Source organism: Coloeus monedula, assembly GCF_965178545.1.
Source record: "Coloeus monedula genome assembly, chromosome: 3".
Taxonomy (NCBI): domain Eukaryota; kingdom Metazoa; phylum Chordata; class Aves; order Passeriformes; family Corvidae; genus Coloeus; species Coloeus monedula.
The window spans coordinates 233,760-251,396 of NC_138783.1; the positions used below are offsets into that span (position 1 = coordinate 233,760).

Sequence of the window (17,637 nt, forward strand, 5' to 3'; positions counted from 1 at the left end):
CAGAAAAGAGCCAGCTGGGTGTCAACTGGCCTGTGGGCCTCAGGCTCTCCAGGAGGGAGTTTCACCAGGACTCAGAGTTCTGGGTAGCCCAGCAGAGCAGGGGGCCCTGGAGCCCCTGCGCTCAGCCTGCTCCAGGTCAGAGCCCAGCCTGCTCCAGTAAAAGAAGAGGATCAGGTTTTTTTCACTAGTATGGTCTGTCAGCAGAGGGAATTGTTGGGATGTTGATCAGTCCTTTCGTATCTGACCAGAAAATGGATGGCACCTGCCCCATGAGTCAGGAGGAAGGAGCCAGCTCTGGCCCAGAGCCCTCCCCAAAGGCAAACTTGCCTTCTTCCACCCTCAGGACCAAGGCATGGGCTTCTCCAAACCAAAACTTATTAATCAATATCGTGCATAGCACAGGTTATGACGACTTCCTACTGGAAAGGGGAGAGCAGTGTCCCAGAGGGAATGCAGCCAGGCTCCTGGACTGCCTGGCCTCTCCTGCAGTTTCCCAGTGCTCTGGATGACCTCAACCCTCTGTCCATCTCCTTAGCCTCTCTTCCTTCCGCTGATAGGATGCTAATTGGTGGTGAGATTTTTCCAGTTGAGCACAGACAGGATTGTGCCTTAGTCATCTGAGCAAGCTCCCTTCCTCCCTTTAAAGTTTTTCCAGGCTTAATTCGACTTTGTATCAGTAGGAAATGACAAGTCATGTCACTGTTTTCTTTCCAAGTGTTTCATACTACACTCTACCTGGACACACAGCATCTCAGTGGGGAAGCACAATGAACCCATGAAGTATTACCAATAGGAAGTGACATTTTTCCTCCTTTTGTTCAGTAAATTCCCTGTGGGCTGCAGCTAAAATATTGGAGACGTTTTTAAGACAGGAAGGCTGTTGTGGTTTCAGCTTAGATACATTACTGATTTCATTTTCTGTCCAACTGAAACCAAATCTGTCTAGTCTAACAAATTTCAAGTGAAGATTGCGAACTGATAAAAAATCCTGAGAACGTGACCTGTGTTCAAGTGCTGGCTCTAGACCTGCTTTAGGATCAGAAAAATGAACCCAATGTTTCCCTTAAGTGTTCTTAGCATGTGGCAAAGTCAGGAGATTTTTATGAAAGCAGCAGCCATTTTGGAGCTCGTCCTTCACAGATTTGCCAGCACAGATAGCAGCCGGAGCACATCTCAGGCAGGTCTGTTCTGATGGTTGAATACATCTGCTTAAATATTTTCCACCTTTTTTGATATTCCTAAACATGGATTTGGCAGTTGATCCCAAATTACAGTGAAAAGTAATGTGTAGCATAAATTAAAACTGTAGAGTGTTTTTCACAGAAGGATTTATAGACAGTCAAGGATATGAAACCCTCTTTTTATTGCATATATTTCTTTTTGTTTTACAAATATTATATTCACTGATACAAATGTTCCTTCACAGAAGGTACATTGTTGGTTTTTTTTTTTTAAGGGGATAGGGTGTCATCTAAAATAAGCCATTTATTGTTCATTAATATAAAATGTATTCATATTTCTAGGAGGTGTCATATCCAAACCACTGTTCATCCAAATTTCCTGGATGATCTGCTCCCTGCGTTCAATCCTTTCGGCCAGTTCTGCTGCCTCTGCTGAGTTATAACCTGTGTAAGAAGGTCTGTAAAGTCCGTCTGTCTCACCCTGGGTGTTTGAAAGGGAGGAATCCTCCCCCTCCTCTTCCTCCTCCTCCTGTTCACTGCTTTCGTAGGCTCTGGCACTCTCTGGCACCAGCTGATCCCTCTTTCTGTGCAATTTCCGGATGTCACTAGCACACGACATGCGGATCACCAAGGCACACAGCGTGAAGAATAATCCTACACAAACACTGGACACAAACAGGAGAGCGGCTCTTTCGGGGTGATCTGCAGGCAAGAAAGCCAGGGCTTAATTGCTTTACAAACTGCCAAGGCTGGCTACAAACCCCCAGCTGCAATTCCCGCAGTGTTCCATAGCCATAAGGCATCCAAACCTCCCAACACTCACAGCCCAACCCTGCCAGCTCTGCCTCTCCAAACTGCTGGGCAAAAATGCAGCCTGGTTATAACATCATAAAATAACAACATGACCCCAACCCTTTACGAGCAGCTCACTGCTGTTGTCAACCAGCTACCAGAACTCTGCACACCTTTTTTGGTTTTTCCAGCCATCCTGCCAAAACAGGCCTTACCCTCACAAACAGGGGGCATGAGAAGAGTGACTGTGGGCTCAGCAGGGCCTTGGCAGCATCTCCAGGCCAGGCTGAGTAGGTAGCACTTTTCTTCCTTTGCACTTAGTGTTGCTAAGTCACAAAACCTGCTTTGTCTCACGGCAGAGACGGCTGAGTTTGGGATGGCTTTTCTCTTCCTCCCCCTTTTCCTCCCCCTCTTCTTCCCCCTCTCTCTTTCTTTCTACTACTCTTGACGATCCGTGTATGTACGCAGCCCAACATTTCCAAAGACAGGTGTTTCCAATGCTCTCACAGGTCAGGGCCAGGTGTACAAAACTACTGAACATCCAACAGTCCCAATTGAAAATATTAATTTAAATATATCTTGGCTGCAGTTGCTTAGAGAGTTTGAATCCTTCAAGGCAGGAAATATTCCCTAAATATCAATTATGCTGGGATTGTCCCATCAACCAGACTCTGATTATATTGTAAGAATATCATTACCATAAACGTGGGATTACTAGTTGTAACCTTTGGATTTGGTCCTCCCTTTTCCCCATAATGCCATGATCTAGTGAGCCAAACAGTATCAGCCTCATTTTCCTACCTCTAATGTATGCAAATGTAGCCAAGTAGTTAGAGCTAACAATAGTTCCATCTTTCTTTGGAAGTCTTGATTCCCTTGGATCAAGGTCGACACCTGTGACACGAGGAGGGAAGGTAAATTCAATGAAGCTACTAAACTCATATTCACCCAGTAACTTTCCAGCTAACGAGTCCACCCAAAACACAGGCAGGCCAGTGCTGTGCTGAAGGAGCTGCAAAACACTAGACCAAAAAATGGTTGCTAAGTTGAATAAAGTACAATTAACAAATTATTGAAAATATCAAACATCTAGAAAATGGCAAGTTCATTTAAAGGAGCCTATTGCCAAGTGAAACCCCTTGTGCCTATTCCCATTGGGTTTTCTGAAATAATTTTACTTCATGAAACTTCACAGTTCTCCAATGGCCTTCCCAGCCCAAACATGCCATGTGCTCCTGTTACTGGGGATAGCGTACACACATCAGCCTCATCCTTAACAAAGGAGCAGGTGTTGGCAGAACTTGTAAAAGATTCTTCACCCTGAAACAACTACAATTTCACTTTTGCTCTTCCCAACGTGCTGGCTCTGGGCAGGTCACCCTTCCTGCAGCGTTGCTGGGACTGCAGGACTGTGCTCACGTCCCACTCCCAGCCTGTCCCCCTGCTCTCCAACAGGAAAAGCAGCTCTTTCAGCAGGGTTTCCACTACTTCATCCCAAACCCTGATTCTGTGGTGGTACATACCATCATTCTGTTTGATGGAAGACTTGTTATCGGGGACCAGGGGGTTGACAGCCGTGAGGATAAATTTTGGAACTGCAGAGACAGAAGACAGATTGTGTTCTGTTAATTTTAAGAACCTTCTCCCCAGTTAATTACAAATCCCTCTGCTAACCCTGGGTTTATTAACTGGGCTTCTGACAGTGGTATTGAAGGTTGGACTCGATCTTGGAGACCTTTTCCGACCTTAATGATTGTATGGTTCTTGCAAAGTCAGGGCAGCTCTGGGCCTGTGACTGGATTTACACACACCAGCCTGCTCCAGGAACATCCGTGCAACTCCATACAGCCTGGCAACCTGCCCCTTGTTTTCAGCCCCTCAAGGGTGTGCCAACCAGTGGATGGAGACAAAATTGGCCTCTAACTTCAGCATAAATTGGGCTACAGCCAGATGCTAGGTTGCATCTAGATACTGGGTTTGGATGAGGATAATTCACTGTAATTCTAAGATAAACGTTAAAGTCTTGCATGATGTCATTTGCGAAGCCTCTGAGTTGCTGAGGAGGAAAGGGGGGAGGATGGGAATAAATGAGCTGCATCTCTCTCATTTCATTAATTTATTCCCTTGATAAGTGTTTACAGTCTTCTTCAAATAAAAGAACTACAAGCAGGTGCATTGTACAGACACTGACAGTTCACATATTCTGTGTTGGATGAATGGGCCCTTCTGACAGCCAGATCTTGGCACCTGTTCCTGTACTATGTGAAGCCAGATTGATTGATTTTCAAACTGATTGTGAGAGAAAAAAAAGAAGAAATTTCAAGTATAACACTCACCTCTATCCCACATAGAAATATTTGCCAAGAAACAGTGTTGAGAGAATTAAAGGGAACAGAGGTTTGCAGCTTAGCATAGTTTTCATTTGGAAAACAACTAAAAATAGCACTTTTTTGTGAGCATAACTTTTCTTTCTGTGTGGGCTCAAAGTCAGAGCTGTTTCCTTTCCTCATGAAGGAATACTTTTGGGACTCTTGGCTCCTGTTTGCAGTGGAAGGCCAACAGATACAGGGGTAAATAAGCTCATTTCTATTTTGTCTTGTACCTCATCGTAGTTTATAGCTGTTTTCCCCTGGCAGAATACTTTCCTTGGTGTGTGGGGCAGACAGGGAGCAGGATTGTTTCCAGCCTGCGGTCTGCATTTGCAGGCCTGGCTATTCTGAACAACATGCCTGTGTTGTGAACCATGTCCTGGGAGGATGCTCAGTCTCCAGCACCAATGCAGGACCCAGAGCTCCTGTTGCATGCATGGCCTGGGACTCCTTCACCTGTGCTGGTGTCCCTCCTGCTCCCCCTGCAGGGGGAGCTCCCCAGGGCTTTGCTTGTTCTTTTTCCCCTGTACCATTCAAATATTTATTGTAGGGGAATGCTTAATTCAAAATTGCATGGACAGAAAGAGCCCCTGGCTCCTTGCAGTGCTCATTTTCATTACGGTGCCTTTCAGACACAAGGACCTTAGCTAGGATAGGCTACATCAGGTTGCTGAACAGAACAGCTGCTACCAGCATGAGGAATTCTTACTAAGATAATCACATCTGTACTACAACTTGTGCCAGCACTGCTTTGGCAAGTAGGAGTCAGTCACCTCCTGCAGGCTGCCAAAGGCAGCACACAAAGGGACTCTGGCATCCAGGTAGTGCGGATCCTCGCGGGACCACAGGAGCCGTGTTTCCTGAGAGAGGATTCCAGGATCCTGAAGTGCGGGCTCAGCAAGAGCCAGGAGGTCCCACCTTGCACAGACAGGAGATGATTCTGAGCAGATCACTGGGGGCACTGAGACTTCAAGAAACTAGCACCTCTCGGCTCCTGCCATGTTTTTATACTGTCAGGAATGAACTGCAAATGTAAAAATGTAGCCAGACTCACTACCCCTAAACGGCTGCTGACCGCTGGGTGGGGCAGCATGGGGTTTTTTCACGTTCCTGACCATGATAGAAATACTTTGAAGTGTGACACAGCCCTGAGAACAGAAGTGCTCTGGTCTGCTGCGTTCCTGTCATTACAGGGGGAGGTCTATTTGCATTATCTTGGGAAGCATCAGACTAGCAGGCATCTTCTAGTGAGGAGAATGTAAAACTTTGTGATTCTGGAATATTCCAAATTCTTCCCATGTTGATTAGATGATCTGTAAAATAATCAGATCTGCAAATCATTGGCTAGTGCTTCACATTGCACAGCCCAGTAAGATTTGGCAGAAGAAAAAATCTTCCAAATGTGCCAGCAGCACAAAAGAACACTATTTGTTACCCACGTGTTTTTGCAAAACCTCATCCCTAAATAACAGCATGCATAACTCCAGTGCAAATAAATTCGCACTGCTTTTCTGATACACAGATGTGCAAAGAGGAATGACTTGTAGTTATGCTCATGCTAATCGGAGAGAATTATATTAACTCATTCATAAAGGCAGCTGCACAATAATCTAATGTATTGGTGCAATGGCAGATTCCTGTATCTGTCCAGTAATAGGAAGCTGAATTACTGTATTGCCTTTCACAGCTGACAACCAATGCTTGGGGAGACTGAAAATCTCTCAGGGCTCATTTTCCTTTGATCTTCAGGTAGAGGTGATCTGGCCATCAATCCTACACTGCTGTTCTCAAAAGCATGTCTTGGGTAACCTGTGCCCTTTGACCACTACTCACTAGGGATGCAGCCAAGGGACTTCGCAGTATGTAGCTGTAGAGCTGCTCCTAACAAAGTATTTTAGGGAATTCTGCTTGCCTCTTATGAAAATATATTAGTCTATAGCAAACAATATGGAAAGCTGTTCCCTCTTGTCTGAGGAATGAGCTGAAGTATGTTTCAATCCTGCAAGGGATGTATAACCTCAAATCTTTACTTTTCATAAACCTTCACTTCCCTTTCCATGAGAAAGGAAACCCCTCTGTGAGGGAGAAGCTGTAGATGTGCTCACATGAATCAGGTTTCAGGACTGGGCTTGTACACAGTGCTTCAATTATGCTGGACTGTTTTACCTGCCCTGATGCCAGGCAATGCCAGGTTATTTTTCCTAGCTCTGTTGCAGGTGAATTCTGTGGAACTGACTCTTATCTGGATAGTATTTCTCAAAAATATTGAACTACATACTTGATATTTTATTGTCGGTTGCATTTTTTGTAGCAAAAAACTCCTTAAGTCCAGAGTCTTTGTTAGGTGCCGCTGTGCCCAGGGGATTGTTCGTGTATTGTGTGTGTCTGTGTTACAAACTTCCTATGTTAAAGGGAAGTGGGTATTTAGGAAGGCTCAGTGCCCATATGTAGACATGCGTGTCTTTGCAAGCAGAAATGAGGGCTTGAAAATGATTGTGCATTTGCTCTTACCACATGCATAGCTGACATTAAGGTATTTTGTCACTCCAGGTAGGCATGGACTTCCAAAATCCCGGCTAGTGACAATGATTTTGCATCTCTGCTTCCCATAACACCTTTTTGATAACACTTCCAGTGCTGTGTAAGAGAAACAGTCTGAAAGAAAAAACACATACAATAAATATACAACTCTGGTGTTAGCCGAAATGAGAGCTGCTGGATGCACGACTAGAGATACAAGTCTGCATCTCGTCTCAGGCATAGCTTTGCCTAAGCAGGATTTCAGTGTTAAATATTAGGATTTGTCAATGCAAGGAAGTCAGCTGCAATAAAAATGTGAACTTGCAGCAAGTTAACTCTCCCATGTTGCCTTCCAGGTTCATACTAAGGCTGCAGGAAGAGTCCTGTTGAGCTCCAAACAGATGCCCAATATAAGGTCTCGATGTACCATTCAGGATGTCTTGGAAACAGTAAGCACATCCAAATCGCTCTCTATCTATTCCATCTCAAATCAAGAGAGATGAAATGCTTTTTCCAAGTCTGTCTCTCAGCCCTGGGTTACTGAGATGAGTCGACCGGACACCCAAGTGCAGTTCAAGTCAGGTGAGATCAATTTTTATGTGCTGCAACAGCTTAGGCTGCGTGGAAGTTCAGGGTATTAAAAAGCAGCTTTTGATTTACAGTGAAGAGGTCAAAATGGGCTCAATATTTAACCAGGGAAACGTGGCTTCCAAAAATGGGTTTTGCACTGGAGGTGAAATTATTTGACTGGGAAAGTGTGTGAGTCACATTCTGCTTTAAAAAAAAAAGAACGTCTCTAAATGTGATTAAGTTCTCTGTATCCACATGTGCTAAACTCCAAGCCACAAAGCAAGAAACAGCCTGTAGTTTTGCTTTCTGAATAGAAAGGATGCAGAACGCACTAGTCTGGATCAAGTAATACTTCTCTGAATCTTTCTGCATCACTGCACACACTGTGGCTTTCTATGTAGGACAGATATGTCTCACTCCAGGCTTCTGAGGCGAGGGCGCTGTAGAGGTCTGAAACACATTTCTCTGGACATTAAAACAGTGCCTCTTCCTGCAATAAAGGATGGCACCGAGTCAGCTGCCGACTGCTGAAGCTCATTTGTGCCTCTTTAGAGGAAGGACAAACATTGTTTGCAAAGACACTCCAAAGGTTCCCCAAATCTGTTTGGAAAGAAGAGAAGGTTTGAGACTGAGTTCTTGACATTTAATGTGTGAAAACGGGGCAGATTTGTGGTGTTTAGAGTTAACTCCCTGAATAAGCACTGAGTAAGTCATATACCTGGGCAGAGTCATCAGGAGATATTGGGCTCATCCGTCTGGCAAAGGGCTCGTGAGTTACTTTGGACATGGATTTTAGGAGACAGCTCTTCCTTTGACCTTTCAGAGACCTAAAATCCCTGTACCTGTGTGTCCCAAGAGACTGCTGGAAGGCAGGGAAGAGCTGACCTAAAGCAGTGGGTAGTTCTGATTAAGTAACTCGGCAGTTTTAGTTTCCCTCCCTGGCAATTTCAGATAAGTAAAGATATATTTAGATGGGCGTTTTAGGCAGCCAATAGCTTACTTTGGCAAGTACAAAACCAACTGGAGAATATCAGGAGGAATTACCGGGTGACTCATGAATGAATGGATTGGGAGCACACAGCAGCAAACTGAATTATGTTTTCTACAGAATTTTCTTTTATAAGGCTCGTGCCTTATAAAAACAGGAGGATGCTGTGCTGATGGTTTTCTACATATTCAGTGATATGGCAAGTGTGTGTTTCATTACAGCTTTGGTAGGCATTTGCTCATGTTTCTGTGGGACTTAATAGCTTCTTATCATCTCTATCCCTGTTGGATTTGGCTCCTGTACCAGTCATTATCTGCCTGCAGGTTCTTGGCAGGCCAGTTTTTGGAGAACCTCCCAAGGCTTGCCTGGTGTCATAGGTGAGTGAATGCAAACTGTGGCTGGTTTCTTCTGCAGGACAGGACAGACGTTACCTGGAAAGACTTACAACATTAAAAAAATCTATTTAAAACTTCCTGCGTTCTAAAAAGATTTTGGGTTTTAGTGATTCAATCCAAAATCCTGTCTGGTTTATATGCATCCTTGCTACCTTCCCAGTAGTTTTCCCAGCAGCTATGATGGGAATAACTTGAATAACTTCCCCTCCTCCTGTTGAAACACCTTATTCCAGTGACTGAATGAGGAGAGGTCAGTGCTGTGTTTGGAGTAAAGGAATTCCATGGAATGGCCCCAGAGAAACCATTAATGGGGAGATGAACATAAATATGCAATGTGGCTTCTTTCTGGCTAAGTGCTGTTCGATCTACACAGATATCCCTGGGGCTTGTTAGACTGGTACAGTACATTTTCAGTAACCTGCTTCTGGAAAGGCACATTCTCAGAGTGCTAAAAGGCTGGTGGCATGCAGTGGTGGTGGACAAGGCAGCAATGTGTGGCTGGGAAAACACTCCATTCTCCATGCCTTTCTCCTGAAGTTGGTTGTTACACACCAAGAGTGTCGGTGGATCTTTTGTACCAGACACTGCTATGGATGGCACAGGGACACGGGTGTCAAGACGAGGTTCTTAATGCAGTAATAAACTATCCAATCTGACTGCAGCTATTTAACAGTTGGAGTACAAAGCCTTGTTTCTGCAGGAAAGGCTCTTTCAGCTCCCTAATTAGCTTTGTTTGGGAAAGTTTTGGCATGCAAATGACATGCCATAAATCATGCAGGCTTTAATGAGAAGTAATTTGTCTTCTGGTTTCGTAAAGCTTCTCTCAATTCAGACAGGAGAAGCTTTCCCTCCCTTTCTTTCCACCCTGCCACACAAGACCTGCAGGTGATGGAGCATCTTGTGCCAGGCCCCAGGGACAGCATCCTGTCCCACCCTCTCCAAACATTTCCAACTGCTTTCATCCCCAACTGCTCCTTATGCCGCTTTATGTGTCCTGGGCTGTGTCCACCCACAGAAGAATAAGGAGCTCGCTTTTAAAATCAAAGCAAAGAAATGCTTTGGTTTTAAGCTGAAAGCAAAGATTTCACACCTTCAAATCAGGATGCCTTGTGCTTTGTGGAGCCCAAATATCAGCTGTGGGGACAAGAACTGACAGGGGGAAGCTATGGAGTTCGGAGCAAGCTAAGGCTGCAGGATCCTAAAGAAAGTTGCTGAAATAATATGGTAATTTATGCAAGAGCATGGCACGCAAGGTCCCGCCTATGCATCAGAAAAGGGCCACTTGAACTGCTGATTCCAGCAGAAACACACAATGTGATCAGCAGCACTTTTGTACCAAAAAAACCCCCACCAAACTTGGTCTCTCTTTCCTCCTTGCACATGCATGTGCAGAGTGGGGGATCCATCGCACCAAACACCAAGAGCAAGAGACAAGTGGGGCTCTCCGCTTCCTGGCAGCAGGAACCGGACTCCTTGCTCCTGCATGTGCACATGCAGGAAGGAGTTCCTTGGCTCCTTTTAGACTTGGGGGCCAGGTGTACTTTTCCAAACCTTTCACAAATTTGAGCCATGAAAAAATAGACCCAAGAAACTCCTGATCTGCTGGTAAAGAAAACATTACTGGGTGAAGTGATGTGTGTCTCAGAGTGCTCCAAGCAACTTCCACCAGACAAATCTGATCTTCCCTGTTCATCTCAGAAGAAAGTTACTTGGACTCTAAAAATGGTGGCTGGTCTTTTTTTCCCTTCAGTCGCTCCTCATCCTGCCACTGCTCTGAAAACCTCTTCTTTTAAGGGGGTTTTTCCTTGACAATGTTTGCTGGGGCCAAGGGGTGCAATGGCTCCTACTGGCACCTCTTGAGGCCCAAAGCACCTACTAAGCTTCTCAGTTTTCTCAGGCTGACACAGGCAAGGACCTTTTCATATCTGATGTCTGCACACAGAGAGAGCTGACTTAAGGGGTTTTGTGGTGGAAGGAAAACGGAACTATTTTATCCTTACTTTTGCATCCACAAAATTGATTTGACTCCTGTCTCCCACGCCCAAAGTGCCAAGGCGGTGAGGAAACATTTCCAGATCTGCCTACAGCTGCTTGTGCCTTCACTGCTGTTACTTCTGATCTCAAGAGACATTCCCAAGGGACTGGCTCACACCAGGCAGAGAGTACATCTCTTAGTAAGAGACAGAAACCAAAAGCTTTTCAGTCAGTGAATAAGAGATGTAAGGCCCTTTGCATTGGCTACAATACCCAAACAAACAAACAAAAAAGAATCACAGCATCATAGAATCCTGTTACATTAAAAAAATCATGACACCTAGTTGGACTGGAAGGAAGCTACAGGATGTTGAAAATCCCTCTTGCTTGACTTGCTCACCCTTTCCTCTTAGCTGAATTCCACTGGGAAGAGGAGACTATGACAAAGCCTAACCCCAGGGTATGTCATGGCACAGTGCAAGCTGTGATGAGAGTTGGTGAATTCTCCATGTCCCCTCTCAACCCTCCAAAAGTGGGGCCAGATAAAAGGGCTGCACTGGAAGGAACCCCACCTTCCAGCAATGAGAACCATGGCAGGGGTGTAATTCAGGGCTGTGTTGGTCCCTGGTGCTTGAGGAAATGCGCAGCTGACCAGGCAATGTGTATCCAGAGGAATTTCTGGGAAGGATATTGCAGTGTTCTAGCTTGCAAGTTGAACCTAAGGGCAACCCACTACCAAGACTTCTTTCAAGTATTTTCATGTATTAACAAGAGTAATTTATTATTTGAGAGGTGTTTGTTGACCTGAATCTTCCTGGTGCTCTCTATTGTAACCTGTTCTGGCACAATTCTTTAACAACTTCTGGCCAATAAATTTTCTATTTCCTCATGCACATGTTAGTACAAATATGAAAAGAGATAATGGGTCAGAAAAGGCAACAAGTCACACAGGAACAAACTGCTATAGTTTCCTGCTTTGGTGCTTGGCACAGTGGATTCCTCTAGGCAGAACCATCTGCTACAAAACCACACCCAGAATTTTCTTGTGAAGTTTTTGATAGTCTTAGTAAAGCAGAGAGGTTACTTGCTGGAAGTTCTGTGCAGTCTTAACAGTGCCAGGCATTTGGACAGCTGCAGAAGCTGATTTTTACTATTAAACTGGCTCAGAAAAGCAGTTGCATGAGTAGGTACTCATGCTAGATGTGCAGGTGAGGGTCAGGATCCTACAAGTGCTCAAGGATACACAGCTATCTCCCAGAGCTGAGATGGATTTATATACTTTATTTCCTATATGGAGAAGAGCTTTTTGCTAAAGAATTGACATGTTTTCCTGGGTTCCCTTTGAAGCAAAGCTCTGAAAATCTGTCAGCTGATTTGACAGGTGGTTCACAGAAAAGCAGTGCTTGACAACACATCTGTCCCAACCCAAAGCTGCTGTTTGTCATTGCTATCACACATATCAGCAGGTAGCCAAGATCTCGAGGTGCATCCAATTCAATACCCAGTACACCTGACAGGACCATATCAAGTATGGAAAGATGCAAAGCTTTTGAGCTCACCAGAGACTTTCTATGCCTGTCATTAGGACCTACAGATGACTTCTCTTCTGCGTAGTGCTAAAAAAATCACCTCACAGTTTCTCTGTGAGGCAGTGAAAGAACTGGAAAGGCTTGAGCGCTGCCTTTAGGCTGAGTTGCACCCATGCGAGCAGAAACAACAATGGATGTGTTTTGGAGCCAATTTAGCTTTTGCTGTAAACATAAATAGGTACACAGACTCTGATTCGAGAAGGAAGAGCTGTCTTAAGTCATTACATTCAAATTACCATTGTTATCCCGGAGAGAAAGGTACACAGTCACTGCAGAAATCTAATCGTGCACTCACATCTGTAGGTGCTTAAATAACCACACAAATAAGTTTCAGGCTTGAGACAGATCTGGAGTCAATTGGATCTGGCTCCTAAGTGCTGAGTCTTTTGTGATAACTGAATGTGAACTCCCACACCACACAGGGGCTTTTGGAAATTCTACTGCCTGCAGAAGGTCACTGGTACCACGCAGGAAGAGGCCAAGCACTTCCATTAAGTAGTAGGAAATCTATACAAGGATCTACCTTCTGTAGATCTGATTTGTATTTGTCTCAGGTTTTATGCTCTCTCCTATTACTGGTGTCTTAGGCTGCTTTATAGAGCACAAAACCAGTGTCAGCCAGGGTGTTGCTGCATAGGTGCTTGTAAACAGGGGCCACAGCAGAGCTTGTTGCATTTGCAAATTCTTTCTCTTTATCGTGGGAGACTTTATCCAGTAGGAAATGTTTGCAGAATTCTGATCTGTGAACTGTGAGTGCTGACATCAGAGGCAAGGGAGTAATTTTGAGAGGTCAGTGAAGTGCAAGGTACAAGTGTGGTGGCAGCCTCTCTCGATCAGCTGAGACATCTGTGCCCTGACTTGTGTCACCCGTTAATGCCAGCATCGTAAGGGGTGTGGGGGCCTGCCAGAGACCTGCTAAAATGTTTCCTCTGCAGAACAGATAGGCCCAGCTAAGTCTATGTGAAGGCCCGAGAGAGCCGATGTGAAACACAGACACAGCAATATTAAATAGATTCTTGTCTAAGAACAGATTGCAATTTTCAGCCAATAAATTTTTAATAGTATCTATGTAACTAAATAGAAACATTGGCTTGCAGACAAAGGGCTCTTAAGATTAATTATTGATCTCTTCTTGATGTTTTGAAAGATGCTTCTCATAGATGACACTTAAAGCATGTTTCTTAGGAGCAACGTTAAGCCTTTGCACAGGGCTGGCATCAGTCATGCAAGCCCTTCCCTTTGTAGTACTCATCTCATGCTGGCCTTCTCCCTGGCATGACAAGTTACCATCATGCCTTCAATGTCACCACTGAACATATTATTCAGTGTAGTACTATGTATGTAGGACATTCCTGACTTGGTGCCAGAGAGAAGTCTCAAGTATGTTTAACTTTCTGATGTGCCACCACAGCCTTGGAGTCTAGCCATACAACAGCATCTAAAGCAACGGCCCTGCCTCATGGACCCTCTCCTTACAGTCTGCAGCTAAGGCAGGGAATATCTGGCAGAAACAGGTATCAGAGAAGAAGGAGCAGTAAGACACAGTATCGTGACACTTGTGTCACCTGGTCATTGTCAGAAGCTGGAGGAAGCAGAGAGGCAAACAGTGAATATTTAGTATATGTCACCTAAATTCAAGACAGACAAGAGAACTAGTTTTTGATGCTAATCATACTACAGACTGATTAACTGTATGAAAGTTTATTACTTTGCTGCATTTATTACTCTATGTTCCTCCCTCTTACTGGGCAGTTTGTTTGAGTTTCAGAAATAATCTCTCTCACATTTCAACCACCGATGCTTTCAAAACACCATTGCTCTTGCATCTGAAGTTTCTCCCCACCTGTGTCCCCTCTTCCCTGTGCTCCTGCCTGGAGAAGGTCCCTCAACGGTGCCCAAACGTACCAAAGGGGGGTGTGTGCTCCGCCTTTGTTGAGCAGACGCTCTCCTCATGTGCCCATCTGCCGTAGGTGGCTGAGTAGATGATAAGGAACTTGGATTCCTGGCAGTGGAGCTTCAGTTCCTGGTTTTCACATGCTGATTTGGTTTTGTATTCAGCTAAAGTAGAAGCAAACAGCAATAATAGCATGAGGCAATTTATTTAGCTGCACTGTTAATAGCAAATAGCAGCAGGACAGAAACCATCTTTCCTGCAAATGCTGTTGCAATTGACATGTGGCACCTGTACAGCCAGACACAGAGTCAAGAGCAGAGTGCTTCTCCCAAATGAGTTGCTCCCAAGTGACTATCTAGAGCCTGTGGCTGCTTGTTGAACAGAATAAAAAACCCTAACTTTTGCCAATCTCCTCTCCCAGTGGAACAGCCTCCTTGGTTTCCTGGCTTGCTTTCCTGCTCAGTAAGAGAAGCTTCATCTTTCCCTTTTGTCTCTCCTCAGGACACTGTTGCATTCTACGCATGTCTCAGCTGCCTCTGCACACTCATCGATCACGGGCAGGGCTGGCACTGCTCAGTGACAGCACTGGGGGAGAGGGACAGACAATGGGAGGACAAAGGCCAGGATGGGGTTCCCATCCCAAGGCAGACAGTGCTCTCAGCTGTATTTGCATGGCTCCACCAAGGTCAGTTGGTTTCTCTGGGTGGCACCTTCAAGCAGGGGCTCATTTGAAAGTTTGGCTGGCAAAGTGATGTGAATTAGGACCCTGAGAAAAATCCCCCCCTCCCTTGCTCAGCTGGCACAGGCACCCTGGCAGCACCCTCAGCAGAGGTGGGGAAGGCACTGAGCTCATCTTCATGGCTTATCGCTCCTAGGGAAACCCTTTAAATCTGCTACCTGGCCAACAAGGCTCTTCCTGGCCTAAGGAGCCGCTCTGTCCGTGACATTTTACCTTCTTGAGTCTTCCTGGTTGAGCTGTGTTGCCAAACCTTTTTATGGCAGATAAAGCCAGGGAGAAGAGTTTATTCTCCTCCAATTTTTTTTGTCCTCAAAAATATGGAAACAGGAAAAGGAGATTCCTGAGCTGAGCAGAAGAAAAGGGAGACCTTTTGTTAGCAAGTGATGTCCCTGTGAGTGGAGGGTGGATGCTGGTTCTTGGGGAACTGGAGAGAGAAAAACCTCCTATCTTCTCAACATTATTGTTTCATCCAAAACAGAACAGATAAAACAATGGGTTAATGTTCTTGGTAACAGTCCCGTTTCTTCCATTTGAGCTCATCAACAGCTACAAGCTTAAGTCTAAAAAAGAGTGATTTTGAGAAATACTTGACCTGCTGCAGGTTGTGACTTCTGCAGAAGCACCTGCCGTACTGTGCACCAATAAATAGGTCGAAAACCTGGGGTCTCTGCCCAAGGACTGACAGCCTAAAGCTGAGCTCTGAGTCTGTCTGGCTGTGCTGGAGGGGCTGTGGAAGTACGTATAACCCCAAGTGGTATCAGAAAAGGAGAAGAGCCCAAGATAAACCTCTGCAGGGATACGGCAACAATAATTGTAAATAGATGAAAAGCTAAGGGATTTAGGCAATTGCTTAAGTGCCCACTTGAAGGAAAGGAGACTGCAAAATATATTTGAAGTTATCCTGAAGTGATTTCCTGAGTAAGGATGTTTTCCACTGCCAAGACTAACAATATTGGTATCTTACCTACAAATATAAATTTCCTGTCACAAGAAATCATGTAATTTGCCCTGGAATTGGACTATTTCTCAATCCTGAAGGCAGCACATGCTGTTAAATACGCTTTTGACCAGCTTTTTAAAAATTCAAATCACAGATAATACTATATACTCAAAGAAGCTCATCTCCCATGGAAAAAAATATTAAGCAGCTTCCAAAAGTCATAAACAATCCAAATTCGCTTTTGATTAGTAAAAAGAGATTTCTAATGACACAGACACTGCTATGACATTCAAATCCACCTACTATTAATAATGGACTAATTGCAATATGCAAAATTACTTAAACTATTGATATAATAAAACAGATCATGAAATTTTTCAATTTCAGGCTTTTTTTCCCCTGACGATTGGCCCTGTGTATCTCCCTGGTAGTTTCTGAGTCAGTGCTTTGCCAAAGGTAACATCTGCCTACTCCACTCCATCTTTCTGCTGACTTCCACTTTCCAGTGTGAGATTGCCCTTCAGTTCACTTGCCACCTACTCCTGTTCTACCACTGATGTATATCTTAGTGCTCTGATCAAAGAAAACCCCCTTAGTGCTTTCTCCTTTGCTCGTGGGTTGGTATTTCTGAGTTGGCTGGTGAACTTACCCATAAATCATCGTTCAGCTGTTTTCTCTGGGACCCATTTCAGCCACTCTGGGGATTCACTGCCAGACAAGCTGAGCCCCCAGGCTACTAGAGCTTGTTCTCATATACCATAGCAACAAGGAGAACGATTAAAAACCACCAATAAAGGAAACCTCATGAGGATTGTCTTAATCGTTCTTCCGTTTTCTCATGTTTACAAAGTGGATTCTCTTTGAGGTAAGATTTGTTCCTTCACATACCAGCATCGAATACCTGCACAGAGCACAGGTGATTCTACAATAAAAGCCTCTAACCAAGTCAGCACATGTATCTTCTGGCCATTATTCCATAAGCGGGAGGTATTTTTGAATCTTTGAAAGCTTTAGGCCCAGCTCCTTAAGTATTTTTGCATATTCCTTCCTAGGATACCTTCTTCATCATTTGGATCCTTAGCCCAAGCATCTGGTTTTGCTGTTCAGCTCTTTCTAATATGACATTATCATTGCTATCTCACTAAAAATAATTTCCAAAACAATTTTCCTTTCTAGTCTGATGTCTGACACCTGCCCCTGCCAAACTACACTGGTCATTAAATTGGCAGCCAGCACCCTGAAGCTGCACAATGGAGAGCTAAGGTAAAGTAGAAAAAACCAATTTGTTATCAATCCAAGAGCCCCAAAATTTCACATGAATTTATGCAAAGCCTTGTGCAGTGGCATTTTAACCAAAACAAGCAACCAAACATGCAAAAAAACACATTTGCCTGATAAAGATTACTTACTAGGTTTGCATTTAAAGGAGACAAGGAGGAATTTAGTGGTCCCTGGACACAGATCAGGCCCAAAAACCCGACTATTGACAAGGAGTTGGCAGGATCTCAGGTTTTGGCATTCATCCAGTACTTTCTAGAACAATGGGCAAAAAGGATAGTCTTGACAACAAGGTATGAAGCTATACAGCAGTGAAAACACTTAGTTGTATTTTGTTCTACACAGGAGAGAAACCACAACTTTTTGGCTATAAACGTGCAAGAAACATCTGTATCATTGGATCTAGGC

At 44.4% G+C, this 17,637-nt stretch overlaps 1 protein-coding gene across 1 annotated transcript in view; it reads right to left on the reverse strand.

Annotated features, from left to right (window-relative positions):
• Positions 1–1,454: 1,454 nt before the first annotated feature.
• The window catches only part of EVA1C (eva-1 homolog C), a 32,596-nt gene continuing 16,413 nt past the window's right edge, over positions 1,455–17,637 (reverse strand). The window contains exons 3-8 of the mRNA XM_082277623.1: positions 17,361–17,484; positions 14,284–14,436; positions 6,854–6,997; positions 3,497–3,568; positions 2,775–2,867; positions 1,455–1,883 (exon numbers count right to left, since the gene is read on the reverse strand). Coding sequence (XP_082133749.1) covers positions 1,486–1,883; positions 2,775–2,867; positions 3,497–3,568; positions 6,854–6,997; positions 14,284–14,436; positions 17,361–17,484 — 984 coding nt within the window. The 3' untranslated portion in view covers positions 1,455–1,485. The remainder of the gene's footprint in view (positions 1,884–2,774; positions 2,868–3,496; positions 3,569–6,853; positions 6,998–14,283; positions 14,437–17,360; positions 17,485–17,637) is intronic.